Here is a 22,263-nt window from a genome sequence, read left to right as displayed (position 1 = left end):
TGCTTCTCTAATTAGTGCTTTCCTTGTATGGGCTGTCAGTTTAGGTGGACGGCCATGTCTTGGTAGGTTTGCAGTTGTGCCATACTCCTTCCATTTTCGGATGATGGATTGAAAAGTTCTCTGTGAGATGTTCAGTGCTTGGGATATTTTTTTTTATAACCGAACCCTTCTTTACACTTTTCTACAACTTTATCCCTGACCTTTCTGGCGTGTTCCTTGGTTTTCATGATGTTGTTTGATCACTAACAAACCTCTAAGGCCTTCACAGAACAGCTGTAGTTATTCTGAGAGTAAATTACACACAAGTGGACTCTATTTACCAATTAGGTGACTTCTGAAGGCAATTGGTCACACTGGATTTTATTTAGGGGTATCAGAGTACAGGGGGCTGAATACAGATGCACATCACACTTTTCATATTTTTATTCATTAAAAATATTGAAAACCGTGTATCAATTTTTTTTTTTCATTTCACACAAACGTGTACTGTACTTGCTACTTTGTTTGGTCTATCATGTAAAATCCCAATAAAATATATTTAAATTTGTGCATGTAATGTTAAAAAATTTGGAAAAGTTCAAGGGGTATGAATACTTCTTCAAGGCACTGTAGATATGAGATAGATAGATAGATAGATAGATAGATAATAGATGCATTTGTGCGTCCGTTCAGTACAGTGGCCATTTTTTATATAATAACCATGTTACATTGTAGTTAGCACTAACAGCCGTGAGCAGATTTTCTCTCATTTCCTCATCACCCGCACTTCCCCCTCATTTATTCGCTGAGTAAACACATATGTTTATCCCGCCAGAGCAGCTTAAGAACGGAGCCTGCAGCAGAGAGACGATACTTGTATCCCTCACTTATTAATAGATGTGAAAGTCATCTGGCTCAATAGATTTTATATTTATCCCTGTGTAGGCAGCACATCCCTGCACGGAACCTCTCATCGGGCACAGGTCCAGCACGTCATTTCCACACATTCACATATTAATTATAAATAGCGATATGTATGTCGGCTTGAAAACCTCAAACACAGATTCACTGACGCAAACAATCTTTAAAAGTGTCCAAAGTTGCTGTCTATCATGAGTTTAAGTAAATGTCCCTTTTTTAAACACGCGTCATTTTTAGGGCCAACGTTCTGTGCTGATTTGGTTGATAATGGTGGGACCAAGGTGCCGCCATTGAAACAACCCTCAGAAAACAAGCCCATAAAGAGCTATGTCAAAAAACAAAAAGGTTATGGGTCTTGGAAGGCAATGAAAAAAGCGGAACAAAATGTTTGGTCCTCAAGGCCCAAACAGGCTTGGTCAACAAGGGGATAGTCATCAGTAACTTCCCAAGCCCCCCTCTAATGGTGGCTGCAGGATGGAGTGAAGTGGATACTCATAGCTGATACAGTTTTACACAATGTGGACAGAATACATCTGCTTGAGAGTTTCCCATCAGCCTCTCCTATCCTGGTTTTTGGTAGTTGGCCTGCTTGTATTTTAAGTTTCACAGAATGACCTTTGCTATCTTGTGGTCATTACAGATGGAGTCACAGAAGAAGACGGGATTGAACGTGCCTGTGACACGCTGCTGATGTGTATCGTAACAGTCCTAAACCAAGGTCTGAGGAACGGTGGAGGTGTAGGAGATGTTCTCCGGAAGCCTTCAAAGGATGTAGGTCTATTTGTGTGGCAGAGGTAGCTTTAGTCATCAAGTCAATTCATGTGTAACCCAAGCTATGAAGCCTGACCATTTACTAAGTGTAAGGACGCTTTAAATGGGTTCTCCAGGAATTAAGCGAATGAAAATACTTAAATATTACTGTAAAAATAAATATATTACCAAATACTTTTCATTAGTTATAATGGCTTGTTTTGTCTGGGAAGCAATCATTGGGAGAAATAAAATGGCCACCCTTCTAATAGTGCACACAAAACCTGTCCTAATCACACAGCAGGACAAGTTACTTCAGAACACTGAGGTAAAGAGCTGCCTCATCCTCCTCTCTGCTCCACTTATAATGGATTATGATCCTGAATACAGCTAAAATGATCTTTATCTAAATCTCTGTGGGAATGGAGTTCATGAGGAGACAGCTGAAGTAAAGAGAGGATGGACAGGACAGATTGTGGTAATGTAGCCGACTGCATACAAGTGCTGTTCATTAGCCACATCCCCATCTCCTCTCTGCTCTGATTGTCCGGGATTATGATCCTGAATACAGTTTAATATGATGTTCAGCTGAATCTATGTAGGAATGGAGTTCATGAGGAGACATGAAGTATAGAGAGTATGGTGGGGATGTCACTAATGAGCAGCACTTGTATGCAGTAATTTCCACATCCCCCACCTTACCACAGTCTGTCCTGTCCTGTCTGTCTTCTCTGTACTTCATGTCTCCTCATGAACTCCATTCCCACAGAGATTCAGCTAAAGGTATCATGAACTGTATTCAGGATCATAATCAAGCACAGCAGAGAGGAGGATGAGGTAGCTTTTTAGCTTAGTGTTGTGAAGTAACTTGTCCTGCTGGGTGATTAGAACATGTTTTGTGTGTACTAATAGGGCGGCGTCCATTTTATTCTCATAATGATTGCTCCCTAAACAAAACAAGCAATTATAACTAATGAAAGGTATTTGGAAATATATTTATAATAAAGTAATATGTAAGTATTTTCTTAAAGGGAGAACCCCTTTAAGTTTGGATGGTCAATGTGAAAGAGTCATGCATGCTGAATACTATTCTGTGTCCACTGTTGACAAACATTTCAGTTAGCTATAGAGTTGACAAGTCACCCAAGACACTAATTGAAAAAGTGTACACATCATGGCGTGATGTATAATCGTGGTTCTTGATCCTTGTCCCAGACCCATATATCTCCTTTATCTGTTTTCCAGGAGCCCCTCTTTGCTGCCAGGGTTGTGTATGATCTTCTCTTCTACTTCATTGTCATTATTATTGTCCTTAATCTCATCTTTGGTGTCATCATTGATACATTTGCTGATCTGAGGAGTGAGAAGCAGAAGAAGGAGGAGATCCTGAAGACCACTTGCTTCATCTGTGGTGAGTAGAGGGTGTGAATACAGTCACATTTCCAGTTTTACATTACATTACTGTAGAATTCAGTACTAGTTTGGGGTCTGTAAGAATTGCTTTGGTTAGCTGACGCATGCCATATCATCTCCGTATTTACACTCTCCCAGTACCCTGTAGTGCCTCCACTGTCTAGGACTACTGTCTGGGACACCGATGCCATGTAGATATTGGTGCATGCCACTTGTTTGTATCCCTCTGCACACTATTGACACTGTTGTGTGTGAAGGTGAAGCTTGGACCTTCTAATTCCTTCCTCCGGTATAGTCCTGCATAGAGGAGTTATTATCCACAATGAATCATTACTTGCAATTATCTGCTTATATTTCCATAGAAATACATTCAGTCCCTTAATATAGACTCTTATAAATGACATCTATGAATCATCTTAGGTTGGCTTCATTACGTTCACTTGTGATTTCTCTTCCAATGAGGACCCCTCCATTGCTCTGTCCCACTTCTCACATCCTTTCCATATCTCCTTCCCTTTCTCATCTCTCTTTCCCTCCTTCTTTCTCACCTTGTATCCACCTCTCCTCACTTCCATTCTCTTCCCTTTTTCGATCTCCTCTGCCTCTTTTTTCTCGCTTCGCTATTTTCTCTCTCTCCAATTTCTATGTCAACCCATAAGTGGTTGCTACCTTTTAATGGCTAACTGATGATGACAAAATTGCAAGCTTTTGAGGCTGTTCGTGGCCCTCAGATCTCTTGGGTTCATTGGATTCATGGACTGGGCATCAATTAGAGGAAAATAAAACTTTCACACTTCTTATCTATAATCCTCTTGTATAATTTCAGTTTTACTCCTCCACTCATATTGATCTGCTTTACATCACTTCTGTCATCTACCTCATTATTCCTATGTACTTTGGTGTATAGATATGTGAATCTTCAGATACCATCTTAAGAGACGCCTGACGAAGAGGCCAAAGTAGCCTCGAAAGCTTGCAATTTTGTCATCATCTTTTTAGTTAGCCATTAAAAGCTATCAACCACTGAGGATCTCAATCTTTTTTCATCTGACTAAAGACGGTACAAATATATATATTTTTTTTTTACTGTGTCAACCCTCCCATTTTCCCCCTCTCTGTCTACTCCTCTTTCCCTCGCCTTTTTTTCATTTTCTCCCTCTCTCTGTCTACTCCCCTTGATTTTTCTCCTCCTCTCAATCCTCCCCTTTCTCATTTTCTCACTTTTCTCTGTCTCCTCCCTCTTTCTCTCTGAACCCTTCCCATTTCTCATTTTCTCATCCCTCCACCTCTCTATCTCTCCTTTCTTCCTTGTCTACTCTCTCCATATCTTTCTCTCTCCATCTCTACCCTTTTCTTTTTTTATCTACTCCCCTTCTCTTTAAACTCCCCCTTTCTCTGTCATCTTTTCCCCTCTTTGATCATGCTCTCTCACCCTTTCTTACTTCTCTTTTTCTTTATGATGCCTCCCTTCCCTCTCTTTGCCTCCCATCTTCTTTCTCTGCTCATACTTTTTTTTTTTTTCTCTCTTTATCCCTTCTCTCTTTTCCCCTTTATCTCCCCCCCCCCCCCCCCCCCCCTATCCTTCTTTCTTTGATTCAACTCTTCTCTCTTTCTCAACCCCCCTTTTCCTCTTTTCATTTTTTGCAGGTCTGGAGAGAGACAAGTTTGACAATAAGACGGTGTCATTTGAGGAGCACATCATGTCAGAACACTGCATGTGGCATTATTTGTACTTTATTGTCCTGGTCAAAGTGAAGGACCCAACGGAATATACAGGCCCGGAAAGCTTTGTGGCTAAAATGATTACAGTAAGTAATGTGCAAAATGTAATTTTATAATACACTTTTTGCAGTTGTAACAGGTACTCTGAAAGCTGCTTCTGCTTCACTATACCTCATCATGCTTTACACTGCAGCTCTGCCTGGTCAGATTAGCTGCTGTGTATAAGCACAAGCCCAGCTGGAATTCAGCGCATAGAGAGCAGATTTACATGACAAGGAGCTGATTCGCTTTATTGAAACTTCTGAGCTTTGTTGTCAGAGGGAAATGTCCAACCAACTGAATAAAAGTTCCATTTGTGAAATTCTGATAAAACGCGATGCGGGGAAATTACACGTACAGAGTTATTCTTGGCAATTGTATTGACCCAATTTAGAAGGACTTCTGGAAATGCAGCCCCAGATTGAGTATTTTATAAGGCGATAATGTATTTTTCTTGCAGATTCTATAATTGCCGCGTGTAGGAGGGAGACATATGAGAAGCCAGATCTTCTTAGTTTAATTATATTTTACGTCTGATACGACCCTGTGCCGTATTATGAGTAATTTGTTTCTGTCGCAGTTATGTTAAACAGCACTTTAAACCCTCATCCAAAAATGTTGATGTCACCAACGGAACCCATTTCCCAGAAATTAAAATGTTGATTTTGCAGTCGGTAATTTTCCTCCATCTGCAATTAGTACATTTTGCTTTAATAACTTTACTATTTATTCTGTTATGCTGCTAATTTATAATGTAATTGCTGTTTTGGTTGGATGTAACTCGTTTTTGGAGATCACCCAAGTACATAAACTGTAGATGACACAGCCCTCTCCTATTTTTATAAAATTCAGAAGTCGGAAGTATATAATTGTTACGAAGTGGATGTGGATCTGGAGTCTCACTTGAACAGCTTTGGCTTGTGGCTACTCCTACGGCCGTTGTCTAAATCGGCCCCCCCTGGATTTCACTCTTGACCCACTCTACAGGGATCTGGACTCCGCTGCAGGGGAACTACCAGGCTGCTACCTTTTGGAGTAATCTGTCTTCAAATTACTTCTGACACACGGGAGTCGAAAGACACCGGTGAGGAGCACCAAGGGAGCAGGCAAAGCCATTATCAGGGACAGGCCTAGGTCAGGGCAATCAGGGTTCATGCAATCTGATAAACAGTCAGAGGTTAGTATTCACAGCTCAGGGTCAGTACAAAGATCAGGCAGAGGTGTCAAATCCGGAAACCAGACAGAAGTAGGTACATGGGCAGATGACCGTGAAACAGCACACTTTTGCAGGAAACTATAGAGCAAGAACCTGTTTACTCTGGCACCTTCCAACAGATGGAATGTGCCTTAAGTACTCCAAGGTGAGCAACCATTGGCTGGAGATGATTAGGGTGCATATGAGCTGGCCCTTTAGGAGCCAGCAGGAGTGCTTGCTTGTCCTACGTGCTCAGCAGGAAACAGACCTCGGCTTGCATGGAAGCGCAGGGCTGGTGCAGTGGCTCACCCTGCCGGGTAGGAGGAGGAGCACGCTGATTGGGCCCAGGAGCGAGGGAGTGGCCCATAACCATAACCATAACAATAGTATATGGAATTGTGAATCTACATTGTAGGTTCTATACTAGGGGTTTGCTCAGTTAGAAGTTTAGTTAGCATACAGAACTAAATCTGGAGTCCAGGGAAACCTTTGCTTAGAATATGAAGAAGTTGAAGTTTTCTCTGCTTCACCGTGCACAGGGCCAGTTACAGAGCAGGATTCTGACCATTTTTAGACTGCAACAGTCTGCTCTTGTCGTGTGATGGATCTGAGATACTATAACAAGGGGCAAATTGTGATTGCTAGACAAATGGCCAGATTATCTCCATTATGGCAGGTCTTGTGGGGTATTCCTGATAAACAGTGGTGAGTAACCTACCAAAAGGTGGTCCAAGGATGCTCAATCACTGAATCATCAACAAACAGGTTCATGGAATTGCTGTGAAAGTTAAAAGGGTTGTCTGGTTTCCAATATTGATGACCTATCCTCAACTCCCAGCACCCCTGCCGATCGACTGTCTGAGGAGACCACAGCGTGAATGGGGTGGAGGAGCTGTAATTACATTGCTTGCAGTTGACTCCCTTCCATCTACAAAGGGCACGTAAGCTTCATAATTGGACCTTAGCGCAGTGGAAGAAGATGGCCTGCTCTAATGAATCACACTTTCTTTTACATCATGTGGACACTTACCTGGGTAGAGGTAGTGCATTCTTGGGCTATTTGGCGCGAGCTAGTTGAAACAGTTTGATGCTCTGGGCCATGTTCTGCTGAGAAACCTTGGGTCCTGACATTTACAGTTTGTGGATGTTACTTTGAAACATGCCACCTAACTAAAGATTGTTACAGACCAAGTGCACCATTTCATGGCAACGGTATTTCCGAATGGCAGGGACCTCTCAGCAGGATAAAGTGCCCTGCCACGTTTTGTGGTACATGACAAATAGTTCAAAGTGGTGACTTGGCCTCCAAATTCCCCAGATGTCAATCCGGCCAAGCATCTGAGGGATGAGCTGTTGTGGGAACCTACACAATACTGGACAGTTGATTTTAATATTATGCCTGGTCCATGTTAGAACGCCATACAGTGGCCTTCATTTAGAAGTTTTCTCCTGCTTTAATACATACCACTTGCAGACATCATTGTACAGAGCTATGGAGAAGCGAGGTGGAAAATACAATCACTTGGAAACCAGAGTCTTGTCATATTTCACCTTTCAGCTGCCGCATTGATGGATGACACAGAATACAGAATGGGAGTTGGACACGTCGGACGGTTAGGTATTATATGACCATTTCACAAACTCTAACACGCCCTGTGGAAATCCCTCAGCTCAGAGGTCAGCACCTTATTGGTAATAAACGGCCATCGGAACATCTCCCATAATTGGCGAACGTGCACGGCAGCTGACAAACGAGCTTCTTTTATGGCCCTTTAGATTGCGGTGAACCTCGAATCCTCATTCTTGTCTGCTGATAAACCTTAGCATACATTGTTATCTGGTGTGCTGCACGTGAACTGAGGACAATGACGAATACACCGCAGACCGAAACCTGCTGTTTATCTGTTAACCTGACTGTAACCTCCCCTAGATGGGGCAAAGGACATGTAATTACAATTCTGGAGCATTGATTCTTATGGATTTATGTTGTGCCAGGCCTTTATTACTCCCGCTAGAAGTTCTGAATACATTAGTAGCAGTTTGTAATAAAGGTCCAGATGGGTGTTACCAGTTGGCGGTGTGCCCCTGCACAGTCTGACACTGGCTTCACTGAATGGATAGTGTCAAACTGTGCAAGGACACGCCTCCAACTGGTAACACCCATCTGGACCTTCATTGCACACTGCTAGCAATTTATTCATAACTTCTAGTAGCAATAATAAAGAATTGGCAGAACATAGTCATAAGAATAGATGCTCCAGAATTGTCATTAGAGTTGTGTCCCTGTCAGTATAGATTAATAATATCCTGAGATATAATAACTTGAAATTATAGGCCTGGCGCATGAGGCTGCTCTACTGACAGATTCTAATGATAACATGCCCCGTTCTGATTTTGTCAGACGCAGTGTTGTCATGGAGACCTTGAGTACTTTGGCTCACCAGTACATTGATGTTCTCACATAGATCCCCATTGCCAGGTAGGCTGTAGGTATTGATGTGGATGGTGATTTGACTCCATAACAACAGTGCTGCTGACAAAAATCACGGGGATGTGGTTATCCTGTACTGATCCTGAGTTACAGCAGAGTTGTACAAGGGCCTTTCACTGTCCAAGGAAAAGAGTCATTTCTCACAGTACATGACCCCCCCCCCCCAGTTTAGCCCATGATTAGTCCACAGTTGTGTTCACTATTCTTCAGGATTTAGAGCTGAACTCTCCCAGCATTCCCTGCTTCTTCAGTGTCTGCACAGTGCTTGCTCTGGTCATCTGATGTACGCCTGTATTATAGGAGCTTAGCTAAGCTTATTAGAGGATGTGTCTGGCAACATGCTTGCTGATTGTTTCCAGGAGAATTCTGAATGCAACTCTGGCCGTAAGTCAGGCTTAGTACAAGATAAGTACTGTAGGAATTATAATATATGGATAATGCATCCACAAGGGTACAGCGCTTGCCAGAGTCCTGCAACCCATTTTATTCTAACAGGATCTGTACTGGATAAATAATGTATTACATGTATGTATAGACTCCATCAGCAGAATAGTGAGTGCAGCTCTGCAGTATAATACAGGATGTAACTCAGGATCAGTACAGGATAAGTAATGTAATGTATGTACACAGTGACTCCACCAGCAGAATAATGAGTGCAGCTCCAAAGTATAATACAGGATGTAACACAGGATAAGTAATGTAATGTATGTACACAGTGACTACACCAGCAAAATAGTGAGTGCTGCTCTGGAGTATAATACAGGATGTAACTCAAGATCAGTACAATATAAGTAATATAATGTATGTACACAGTTACTGCACCAGCAGAATAGCGAGTGCAGCTCTGGAGTATAATACAGGATGTAACACAGGATAAGTAATGTAATGCAGGCATGCTCAACCTGCTGCCCTCCAGCTGTTGCAAAACTACAACTCCCAGCATGCCCGAACAGCCTACTGCTATCAGCCTACAGCGGGCCATTGTGGGAGTTGTCGTTTTACAACAGCTGGAGGGCCGCAGGTTGAGCATGCCTGATGTAATGTATGTACACAGTGACTCCACCAGCAGAATAGTGAGTGCAGCTCTGGAGTATAATACAGGATGTAACTCAGAATCCGTACAAGATAAGGGCTCATACACACCGCTGTAGCCTGTTTTGTGGTCCGCTGTGTGCATTCTGCATTTTGCGGAACGGAACGTCCTGCCCTCAATAGACCAGTCCTATGCATGTCTGTAAAACGGACAAGAATAGGACATGTTCTATTGCGGAGCTGCGGAACAGACATGTGGCCCCGTTGAACTGAATAGGTCCACATCCAACCTGCAGAAAATCCAGATTGAATGCAAACAAAAAACATGGTCGTGTGCATGAGGCCTAAGTAATATATGTAGACAGTGCCTACACCAGCAGAATAGAAAAGTCAGTTCTGGAGTATAATACAGGCTGTACATCAAGATCAGTACAGGATAAGTTATTGTATGTACTGTATAGACTGCGATACAGTGATCATAAGTGAATACACCCTTTAGAACTTGAAGAATACTGTAGGCTGGTATCAGGCCGGTGCCCCCCGTACCAGTCTTTTGTTGTTTTGCCATAAAGATTGTCTGCAGATGGATGTCTACATAAGTCAAAGTGAAATCTCCATACAAGTAACAGGTTGGCAACTTTTGCAGTCATCTCCAGAATGTTCTCACATTTGGTTTGTTCAATTGAAGATGCTGAATTCAGCTATTTATATCAGTAGCATCTGCTGCGGTGCTATAAACGACGGCTTATTGTGCCAAGCGTTCGTCACAGCATATTGTCGCCGAGGCCACAACTTGTAATGTGACGTGCTTGATACCAGGCAGGGCTACAAGGCCAACATGTCTGATCATACAGAGGGGCTTATTAGTATACAGGGTCTATATTGCTGTCTGCCTGTCTCTTTTTATATGTAAGGTTTTGCTGCTTGAATAAGCAGTGGAGCTCCTAAGAGGTAAATGGCAGATTCCCATGCAATAGAAGCAGCTAAAATGAACACCGTCTGAGTGACATTACTTCGTTTCCAAATACACCCCTTCCCTTAATTTTCAATTCCTACCAGTCCCATGGTTAAAGGGAACCTGTAATCAACTTTATGCTGACCTCACTGAGGACAGTATAAATTAGTGACAGAAATGCTGATCTCAGCGATGTGTCACTCATGAGCTAAAAGTAAGTGGTTGGTGAGAATCAGCATCATAATCATTGCAGACTGGGCCTTGAAAAGAGTCATGGCCACCTGAGAAGAGTCCTGGTTATTATAATCTCCTGCTCTCCCGCCCATCTGCTGATGACTGGCAGTTCTCTCCTAGAGAGAAAGAGAGAACTAGGTAGAAGACTGTCAGTCATCAGCAGGTGGGTGAGGAGAGCAGGAATTCATGAATAGCCAGGACTCTTCTCAGGTGGCCGGGACTCTTTTCTAGGCCTGTGCTGCAATTATTGTGATGTTGGTTCTCACCAACCACTTACTTTTAGCTCATGAGTGACACATCGTTGAGATCAGCATTTCTGTCACTACTTTATGCTGCCCTCAGTACGGTCTGCATAAAGTTGATGACAGGTTCCCTTTAAACTTAATGAGACTTGTTTACCTGTACTATGTAACTAGCTGAAAGTTTGCATCTGAAATAGTTTCTACTTAAAGACATTGTCCAAGATTTTCCAAGTGATTGCCTATCTTCAGGATGGACCATTACTGTCTGATCATCTTAGGTCTGACACCCCTCACCTCCACTGATCAGCAATTCTGCTGGGACAACACAGCTCCATTCATTGTGCAATGGACAGAGCTGGCTACCGCAATGTATATTCCTGGCACCAACTTCAGGCGCTGGAGCTACTGCTCTTCTAATCCGCAGGGGAGTGAGGTGTGAGACTGTCACCAATTAGATGTTGATGGCCTATCCCGAGGATAGGCCATTACTTGTAAAATATTGGACGACCCCTTTAAAAGGGTTTTATCCTCAGGATAGGTCATCAGTATATCAGTGGGGGAGCAACACCTAGGACCCCCATCGATCAGCTGTTTGAGAAGACCTGCTGTGAGTGCCGCTGCCTTCTCGAAGCTCACCAAGCACAGCACCCCAAATGGTTTGTAGTGTAATGTAATGTCATGCCAGCACTGTTTTTCACCAGCAGATGGGCTACGGTTGGCAACAGGAATGGTACTTACCATCCCAACGCTCCTTTTTTCACGAGTGTGGTTATTTGGATGCCCCAGTGATGGAAGTTATGAGTACATGTCCTCGTTGTGGAATATGCACTGTGATAAATTTTCTCTTTGCTCTTTTCCAGGAAAAAAACTTGGACTGGTTCCCTCGGATGCGCGCCATGTCTCTTGTCAGTAGTGAGGGTGAAAATGAGCAGAATGAAATCAGGAATTTGCAAGAAAAACTGGAATCTACGATGAGCCTGGTGAAGCTGCTGTCTGGACAGCTAGCCGAACTCAAAGAGCAGGTGGGTGATGAGGAGGGAGGCGCCTGGGCCCCTTCCATAGATTTAAAGGATAAGGCCGCTTTCACACGGTCAGTGTTTGATCAGTGATTTCCATCCGTGATTGTGAGCCAAAACAAGGAGTGGAGGCTGCACATAAGATACAATGGAAAGATTTGCACTTGTTCTGTATTTTTGACCCACACTTGGTTTTGCCCTCATAATCACTGATGGAAATCACTGACTGCTGCTGGACTACGAGGAGGTGCTAATTGTTATCATTTAATAAAAGAACATGTAAGTCACAACTGATACACCGTTAAATCTAGGTTTTCTCTTTGAATCCTTGGGTGATGCCCACCCCTTGCACTTGGGTGATGCCCACCCCTTGTCCGCAATTGCGGACAAGAAAAGGCATTTTCTATTAAGTGCCGGCGATCCATGAATCCGCAAAACACACACGGACGTGTGAATGGACCCTTAGGGTAATCTACGACTGTTAGCTCAGGTTGTCTAGGAACCACCTGCCTTAGTTCCTGGTGATCACTATTTCAGTATATGTACGAACATGAAGTTCTCCCTATGCTGCACAGACTTATTTTAGATCCTTCCTTGCAAACAATTAGAAGAGTCTTTAAGAAGTCCTCTAGTTTCAGCATACAAAACAGAGAAGGCAAGGAGGGATATGTGACAGAAGAATAGAGATCTATGTGACCTCGGTGCACTGTGGGGCAGCAATACAGGGTTAAAGGGGTTGTCTCACTTCATCAAATGACATTAATCATGTAGAGAAAGTTACTACAAGGCACTTACTAATGTATTGTGATTGTCCATATTGCCTCCTTTGCTGGCTTGATTCATTTTTCCATCACATTATACACTGCTTGTTTCCATAGTTACGACCACCCTGCAATCCAGCATCGGTGGTCGTATTCGCACACCACCAGAGAGGCCTGTACTTTTTTCCTATAGTGTGCAAGCGTGGCCACCACTGATGGATTTACAGGGTGGTCGTAACCATGGAAACAAACAGTGTATAATGTGATGGAAAAATGAATCCAGCCAGCAAGGGAGGCAATATGGACCATCACAACACATTAGTAAGTGGCTTGTATTACGTAACTTTCTCTACATAATAAATGTAATTTTCTGAAGTAAGGCTATCTCTGATAGCTTTAACCAGAACATGTTGACTAAATCTGCCCATCCACTCAACTTACTGACTACGGTTATAGGATGCACAGAGGCTGCTCACATACATCTGATCTTATTCAGTGGCCTGACCTTGTGAGGAGAAGAAGCTCTTAAGCTATCCGTCTCCCAGTGCCCACACTGATAATCAAGTGCCTCTTGCTCGGCTCTCTGGAGAAAACTAATTAGTTGTATGCAATGTGCTCAGTCCTTGTAACCCCCATCCTCCTGCGGTTACCTGTGGGTTATATCTTCTGCGGTGTCACAAAAGAGGGCATAATGGCAAAAACACTGGACAAGTATATTATAAAGAGGGGGTAAACATGGGGTCTAGGACACTGATCTCGAGATGAGAGAGCCTATCTCCATTCTGCCCCACCACCTCATGTAGAAGTTATAGGGGATGTCTCATGAAGACAGACCTGATAGGGCATTTGAGCATCATAGGGGGGGCTGTAATGCTTGGGACCCACTTACCTATTAGCCGTAGCCGCTAAGTAAGTACATGCTGTCCATTCTGACAGATCTGTTATGCTACATTTCTCCTGCAGCAGCTCCTTTGTGGATCAAATATTCTGGATTATGGGACGATCATAGAAATGTGCCCTCTTCTGGATTATCAAATGTCAGATTAAGGGTCCATTCACACGTCCGTATGTGTTTTGCGGATCCGCAAAACACGGACACCATAAATGTGCATTCCTCATTTTGCGGACTGCACATTGCCGACACTCTCATAGAAAATGCCTTTTCTTGTCCGCAATTGCGGACAAGAATAGGACATGTTCTATTTTTTTGCGGAACGGAAGTGCGGATCCACAAATGCGGATGCGGACAGCACATTCCGGCCCCATTGAAAATGAATGGGTCTGCACCTGTTCCGCAAAATTGCGGAACGGATGCGGACCCATTTTGCGGACGTGTGAATGGACCCTAAAGGAATTTCACTGTCATAGCTCTGAATTCATTTCACGTATTTACGTTTTTACATATCTGTGAATTTTTCTCATCCAGATGACAGAACAAAGGAAAAACAAGCAGCGTTTGGGATTTCTGGGTTCAAACTCCACTCATGTCAACCATCATCTCTCTCCACATTGACGCTATGGATAAAATGTCAGCATCTCCGTTTCCCTATGCTGTTGCTTTTTCGGGGCATGTATGAGAAGAAGGATGATGGGGCAGATACGGAGTGGACTGATCAGAGCCACATAGTGATCTGCAGAGCAGTGGACCTGATAGGAGACCATGTCTGCGGATGTACAAGGGATCGCTGTGCTGCGTCATGCTTGCACTTGTTGGATATTAAGTTGTCAGAGACTTGCTGACAGCAATCATAAAACTGGATATGTACTAAGCCATGACTGCACAACCCAAGGTGTAGCTGTGCCTTTAACACATGAACAAGGGATGTTCTCATAGAGACTTATTGGTGGAATTTGTACAATTCTTGCTTTTTTATTTCTTCGCTAACTCAAGGTGACTAAAATCTGAGCTCATCCAGTTCACGTGGACATCTCATTACAATACAGGGAGTCATTTTAATGCTGGCTTAAAGGTTCACCAGTTTTATGTAATTGAAGCTTAAAGGGGTTTCCAAGATTTACAAATAGGATAGGTCATCGGGTCAGCTGTACGGTGAGGCTGCAGCGCTCCGTAATCGCTTAGGCGTCTTCCTACGCCATGTGACGTCATCACCTTTGTCAGTCACATGGCCTAGGAGCAGCTCAGTCCCATTCAACTGAATTGGGCTGAGCTGCAATACCAAGCACAGCCACTATACAACGTACGGCGCTGTAATTGGTAAGCTGCGAGGAGGCGCTTATGAGAGCACTGCGGCCTCCTCGAGCAGCTGATTGGCGGGGGTGCCGGGAGTCAGACCCCTGCTGACCTCAAATTGATGACCTATCCAGAGGATAATGAAAGGTAATGAAAATTTTGACAACTTTGTGTTTCAGTGCCTCAAACAGTGAATGTGAAGATTCTTGCTTGAATCCAGCAGCCTGACCTATCAAATCTCAACACTGCTTGTTCACCCTCCTGATTGTTGGAAGACCCACAGCAGTGGTATGTGTTGCTTCCGCGGTAAACGCACCTTAGGCTGCTGTTTGTTGTAATGTATAAGTCTGAACAATCCCCTGTGAGGTGAATAGCTTGGGCTTCAGACTGATACATTGTAACAAACTATTAGGACAGCGTAGAGATCCTCACTTTACCTCACAGAGGATTGCTTACACTGGATACAACTGCAACAAACCATTGGCTGTAAGAAATATTTGGTCTTTACAGGTCTTGATATAAATAAGATTGTTTCCAGTCACTGGCAGCAAGCAGCGATCTTGAACTTGATGAAGAATTGATTATAAATGATATCTATTGGAAATTTGCAGAATGTTTACTGTACAGGGATTAATCTTCATTGTCATAAAACTGAATGAACCCTTTTAAATCATCACATATTGTGGATTTTATCATGTTTTATGACTTTTAAAGAATTCTGTACATCGGTCAGTCGGGGGTGAAGACTACCGCAATAAAAAGAATGTAATAGACCTGGGCGGTGATCAGCGAACTGCTGGGGAGCTTTAGAACATGATCAGGTAGGACTGGTGATGATAATATCTTCGGTCTGTATTAAGTGTGGTAAGTGACACGTATGGATGGAAATGTCAGTGGAGGTTCCCAGTGTTGGGATGGTGATCATGGTTTGGCGGTAATACAGTTGCATTGTGGCATTCCTGCTGCAGCCACCAATCCTGGACTGCCTGAGGTGCTACTGAACTGACCATAGAACCCAATGGGGAGGTAGTAGAACTACAAAATGGAAGCCAGGCATGAAACCAGAATTTGCAAGACTGTTCTGATGGGGACAGGGTAAATCTCCTTTACATTGGAGAGTAGAGTAGAAAAGTATGTATATACATTCATGTAAAAAATCCAAACCAGTGCATGATGATTTCTTTCTGACCAAGCTAGACCCGTATCTCACCTGGATCCAGAGATCTCCACATTCACTGCTCCGATGAATTGTTCTTATTTCAACCTGGCAGCTCAGGGGGCATCTCCTTTCTTCTGCAGCTCTCTCCCTATCACGGCTCCTACGGCGTGTCCTTTCTCAGGGGATGTGTCCTTCGTGCTGTAGCCATCTTTCTGTAACCCTCACAGCTCCTAACAGATATGGCTGGTGTCAGTTTAAGGTTGGAACTGAACACATGTATCCATGGCAGTGAGGTGGACAGAGAGATGAGGATAAGAACAAACAGCAGGTGGCGTTATATAGATCCATTTTATTTAATAGTTCCCTGGCATGCAGCTACAAAAGTATTCATATCCAGGTGCTAGTTTGAAAAATGTGGACTATTTTTTGTGGGACAACCCATTTAACAGCTGAAAGAATTCCAGCTGGGTTCCGACTGATGGGCAGTGGGCATATCGCCTAAACGGATTTTAACCCCTTGTCTGCTGAAACGGTCCGTTACAGGCAGATTTCTACTGTATATATCCAGAAACTGCAGGCAACTGCTACAGAAGTAATAGTCGATGTCATGTGATCCTATGACATGTGACTGGTCGGACTGCCAAAATATCCATCCAGATGACCTACACAAATGTTTGTGGAGAATGGGTGCATTATTTAATCTGTATGTACAGGGCATTCAGCAAGTCTTCAGACCCTTTCACTTTTTTTCAAATTTTCTTTTCTTCCTAAGTTTCCCCCATCAATCTGCACTCAATACACCATAATGGGAAAGTGAAAACAGAATTTTAGAAATGTTTGAAAATGTACTAAAAAGGAATAACTAACATTTCTCATGGATTAATTTTGCTATGACACTTGGAATTTAGCTCTAGCCACTAGAGCTAAATTCCAAGTGTCATAGCAAAATGAATCCATGAGAAATGTTAGTTATTCCTTTTTAGTACATTTTCAAACATTTCTAAAATTCTGTTTTCTCTTGATCATGTTTGAGATGTTTCTACACCTTGGTTGGCCTCCACCTGTTGTAAGTTCAGTTGGTTGGGCATGACATGGAAAGACATACCTATATAAAGTCTCACAGCTGACAATGCATATCGGAGCAAAAACCAAGCAATGCGGAGGAAAGAACTGCCTGTAGAGCTCAGAGACAGGTTTGTATGGAGGCACAGATCTGGAAGAGGGTATAAAACATTTCTGCTGCACTTAAAGATCCCAGCAGCACAGTGGTTTCCATTATTGTTAAATGGAAGGAGTCTGGAATAACCAGGACTCTTCCTGAAGCTGGTCACCCCACCAGACTAAGTAATTGGGGAGACGTGCCTTGGAGAGACGGTTCCGTCTTCAAATGCTTTCAGTACACTTGCGTTTTTCCGGATCCAGAGTGTAATTCCGGCAAGTGGAGTACATGCCGGATCCGGACAACGCAAGTGTGAAAGAGCCCTTACACTGTGAGGGAGAAAGCTGAATCTTCAGAATGTGAGATAAGAGTGCAAACACACTGCCTTAGAAGGGAAGAAGAAAGGGGCAATGTCACCACATGTGGCCTAATGTTCCCCTCTCTCTCTCACTAGCCAGAAGAGTCATATTCCAGGATTATATGAGCTAGTTTAACAGGAGTTAGATATCATCTACGCCGAATCTTAGTTTTCTTCTGCATGGTTCATGCAGTTTGAGCTAGACATAGCCCAAAGGAAGGCCTCCTGCCATTTGTCTGTAGAGCAGGTGATTCCTAGTTCTTCCTCCCATTTTAAAACAGGACCAGGCTTAGCGTCAGATAAGGAAGAGCATATGGACAGGTAAGGCCTAGTTCGCACTTCAGTTATTTAGTCAGTGATTTCCATCAGTTAGGGTCCATTCACACGTCCGCAAAAGGGTCCGCACCCGTTCCGCAATTTTGCGGAACGGGTGCGGACCCATTCATTCTCTATGGGCCCAGACGTGAAGCGGAGAGCACACTATGTGCTCTCCGCTTCCGCATTTGTGGAGCGCGACCCCGAACCTTGCGGGTTTCGGCCCCGAACTTCCGGTCCGCAGCTCTGCAAAAGATAGAACATGTCCTATTCTTGTCCGCAGCTGTGGAATATGAAAATGAGCAGAATGAAATCAGGAATTTGCAAGAAAAACTGGAATCTACGATGAGCCTGGTGAAGCTGCTGTCTGGACAGCTAGCCGAACTCAAAGAGCAGGTGGGTGATGAGGAGGGAGGCGCCTGGGCCCCTTCCATAGATTTAAAGGATAAGGCCGCTTTCACACGGTCAGTGTTTGATCAGTGATTTCCATCCGTGATTGTGAGCCAAAACAAGGAGTGGAGGCTGCACATAAGATACAATGGAAAGATTTGCACTTGTTCTGTATTTTTGACCCACACTTGGTTTTGCCCTCATAATCACTGATGGAAATCACTGACTGCTGCTGGACTACGAGGAGGTGCTAATTGTTATCATTTAATAAAAGAACATGTAAGTCACAACTGATACACCGTTAAATCTAGGTTTTCTCTTTGAATCCTTGGGTGATGCCCACCCCTTGCACTTGGGTGATGCCCACCCCTTGTCCGCAATTGCGGACAAGAAAAGGCATTTTCTATTAAGTGCCGGCGATCCATGAATCCGCAAAACACACACGGACGTGTGAATGGACCCTTAGGGTAATCTACGACTGTTAGCTCAGGTTGTCTAGGAACCACCTGCCTTAGTTCCTGGTGATCACTATTTCAGTATATGTACGAACATGAAGTTCTCCCTATGCTGCACAGACTTATTTTAGATCCTTCCTTGCAAACAATTAGAAGAGTCTTTAAGAAGTCCTCTAGTTTCAGCATACAAAACAGAGAAGGCAAGGAGGGATATGTGACAGAAGAATAGAGATCTATGTGACCTCGGTGCACTGTGGGGCAGCAATACAGGGTTAAAGGGGTTGTCTCACTTCATCAAATGACATTAATCATGTAGAGAAAGTTACTACAAGGCACTTACTAATGTATTGTGATTGTCCATATTGCCTCCTTTGCTGGCTTGATTCATTTTTCCATCACATTATACACTGCTTGTTTCCATAGTTACGACCACCCTGCAATCCAGCATCGGTGGTCGTATTCGCACACCACCAGAGAGGCCTGTACTTTTTTCCTATAGTGTGCAAGCGTGGCCACCACTGATGGATTTACAGGGTGGTCGTAACCATGGAAACAAACAGTGTATAATGTGATGGAAAAATGAATCCAGCCAGCAAGGGAGGCAATATGGACCATCACAACACATTAGTAAGTGGCTTGTATTACGTAACTTTCTCTACATAATAAATGTAATTTTCTGAAGTAAGGCTATCTCTGATAGCTTTAACCAGAACATGTTGACTAAATCTGCCCATCCACTCAACTTACTGACTACGGTTATAGGATGCACAGAGGCTGCTCACATACATCTGATCTTATTCAGTGGCCTGACCTTGTGAGGAGAAGAAGCTCTTAAGCTATCCGTCTCCCAGTGCCCACACTGATAATCAAGTGCCTCTTGCTCGGCTCTCTGGAGAAAACTAATTAGTTGTATGCAATGTGCTCAGTCCTTGTAACCCCCATCCTCCTGCGGTTACCTGTGGGTTATATCTTCTGCGGTGTCACAAAAGAGGGCATAATGGCAAAAACACTGGACAAGTATATTATAAAGAGGGGGTAAACATGGGGTCTAGGACACTGATCTCGAGATGAGAGAGCCTATCTCCATTCTGCCCCACCACCTCATGTAGAAGTTATAGGGGATGTCTCATGAAGACAGACCTGATAGGGCATTTGAGCATCATAGGGGGGGCTGTAATGCTTGGGACCCACTTACCTATTAGCCGTAGCCGCTAAGTAAGTACATGCTGTCCATTCTGACAGATCTGTTATGCTACATTTCTCCTGCAGCAGCTCCTTTGTGGATCAAATATTCTGGATTATGGGACGATCATAGAAATGTGCCCTCTTCTGGATTATCAAATGTCAGATTAAGGGTCCATTCACACGTCCGTATGTGTTTTGCGGATCCGCAAAACACGGACACCATAAATGTGCATTCCTCATTTTGCGGACTGCACATTGCCGACACTCTCATAGAAAATGCCTTTTCTTGTCCGCAATTGCGGACAAGAATAGGACATGTTCTATTTTTTTGCGGAACGGAAGTGCGGATCCACAAATGCGGATGCGGACAGCACATTCCGGCCCCATTGAAAATGAATGGGTCTGCACCTGTTCCGCAAAATTGCGGAACGGATGCGGACCCATTTTGCGGACGTGTGAATGGACCCTAAAGGAATTTCACTGTCATAGCTCTGAATTCATTTCACGTATTTACGTTTTTACATATCTGTGAATTTTTCTCATCCAGATGACAGAACAAAGGAAAAACAAGCAGCGTTTGGGATTTCTGGGTTCAAACTCCACTCATGTCAACCATCATCTCTCTCCACATTGACGCTATGGATAAAATGTCAGCATCTCCGTTTCCCTATGCTGTTGCTTTTTCGGGGCATGTATGAGAAGAAGGATGATGGGGCAGATACGGAGTGGACTGATCAGAGCCACATAGTGATCTGCAGAGCAGTGGACCTGATAGGAGACCATGTCTGCGGATGTACAAGGGATCGCTGTGCTGCGTCATGCTTGCACTTGTTGGATATTAAGTTGTCAGAGACTTGCTGACAGCAATCATAAAACTGGATATGTACTAAGCCATGACTGCACAACCCAAGGTGTAGCTGTGCCTTTAACACATGAACAAGGGATGTTCTCATAGAGACTTATTGGTGGAATTTGTACAATTCTTGCTTTTTTATTTCTTCGCTAACTCAAGGTGACTAAAATCTGAGCTCATCCAGTTCACGTGGACATCTCATTACAATACAGGGAGTCATTTTAATGCTGGCTTAAAGGTTCACCAGTTTTATGTAATTGAAGCTTAAAGGGGTTTCCAAGATTTACAAATAGGATAGGTCATCGGGTCAGCTGTACGGTGAGGCTGCAGCGCTCCGTAATCGCTTAGGCGTCTTCCTACGCCATGTGACGTCATCACCTTTGTCAGTCACATGGCCTAGGAGCAGCTCAGTCCCATTCAACTGAATTGGGCTGAGCTGCAATACCAAGCACAGCCACTATACAACGTACGGCGCTGTAATTGGTAAGCTGCGAGGAGGCGCTTATGAGAGCACTGCGGCCTCCTCGAGCAGCTGATTGGCGGGGGTGCCGGGAGTCAGACCCCTGCTGACCTCAAATTGATGACCTATCCAGAGGATAATGAAAGGTAATGAAAATTTTGACAACTTTGTGTTTCAGTGCCTCAAACAGTGAATGTGAAGATTCTTGCTTGAATCCAGCAGCCTGACCTATCAAATCTCAACACTGCTTGTTCACCCTCCTGATTGTTGGAAGACCCACAGCAGTGGTATGTGTTGCTTCCGCGGTAAACGCACCTTAGGCTGCTGTTTGTTGTAATGTATAAGTCTGAACAATCCCCTGTGAGGTGAATAGCTTGGGCTTCAGACTGATACATTGTAACAAACTATTAGGACAGCGTAGAGATCCTCACTTTACCTCACAGAGGATTGCTTACACTGGATACAACTGCAACAAACCATTGGCTGTAAGAAATATTTGGTCTTTACAGGTCTTGATATAAATAAGATTGTTTCCAGTCACTGGCAGCAAGCAGCGATCTTGAACTTGATGAAGAATTGATTATAAATGATATCTATTGGAAATTTGCAGAATGTTTACTGTACAGGGATTAATCTTCATTGTCATAAAACTGAATGAACCCTTTTAAATCATCACATATTGTGGATTTTATCATGTTTTATGACTTTTAAAGAATTCTGTACATCGGTCAGTCGGGGGTGAAGACTACCGCAATAAAAAGAATGTAATAGACCTGGGCGGTGATCAGCGAACTGCTGGGGAGCTTTAGAACATGATCAGGTAGGACTGGTGATGATAATATCTTCGGTCTGTATTAAGTGTGGTAAGTGACACGTATGGATGGAAATGTCAGTGGAGGTTCCCAGTGTTGGGATGGTGATCATGGTTTGGCGGTAATACAGTTGCATTGTGGCATTCCTGCTGCAGCCACCAATCCTGGACTGCCTG

General features: G+C 43.6%; 1 protein-coding gene across 2 annotated transcripts in view; it reads left to right on the top strand.

Moving 5' to 3' along the window:
- The window catches only part of ITPR2 (inositol 1,4,5-trisphosphate receptor type 2), a 347,585-nt gene extending 325,901 nt beyond the window's left edge, over positions 1–21,684 (top strand). Inside the window, exons 53-58 of one of the 2 annotated variants that reach the window (XM_040435629.1) lie at positions 1,541–1,671; positions 2,896–3,061; positions 4,711–4,871; positions 11,834–11,953; positions 18,287–18,328; positions 20,510–21,684. In XM_040435629.1, coding sequence (XP_040291563.1) covers positions 1,541–1,671; positions 2,896–3,061; positions 4,711–4,871; positions 11,834–11,953; positions 18,287–18,328; positions 20,510–20,596 — 707 coding nt within the window. In that variant the 3' untranslated portion in view covers positions 20,597–21,684. Of the gene's footprint in view, positions 1–1,540; positions 1,672–2,895; positions 3,062–4,710; positions 4,872–11,833; positions 11,996–14,176; positions 15,352–18,286; positions 18,329–20,509 lie in introns of those variants that run through there. The other variant, XM_040435619.1, reaches the window with a different exon arrangement.
- Positions 21,685–22,263: the final 579 nt, after the last annotated feature.

The sequence above is a fragment of the Bufo bufo genome, chromosome 1 (genome assembly GCF_905171765.1).
Source record: "Bufo bufo chromosome 1, aBufBuf1.1, whole genome shotgun sequence".
NCBI classification, from domain to species: domain Eukaryota; kingdom Metazoa; phylum Chordata; class Amphibia; order Anura; family Bufonidae; genus Bufo; species Bufo bufo.
This window is presented reverse-complemented; position numbering and strand designations above follow the sequence as displayed.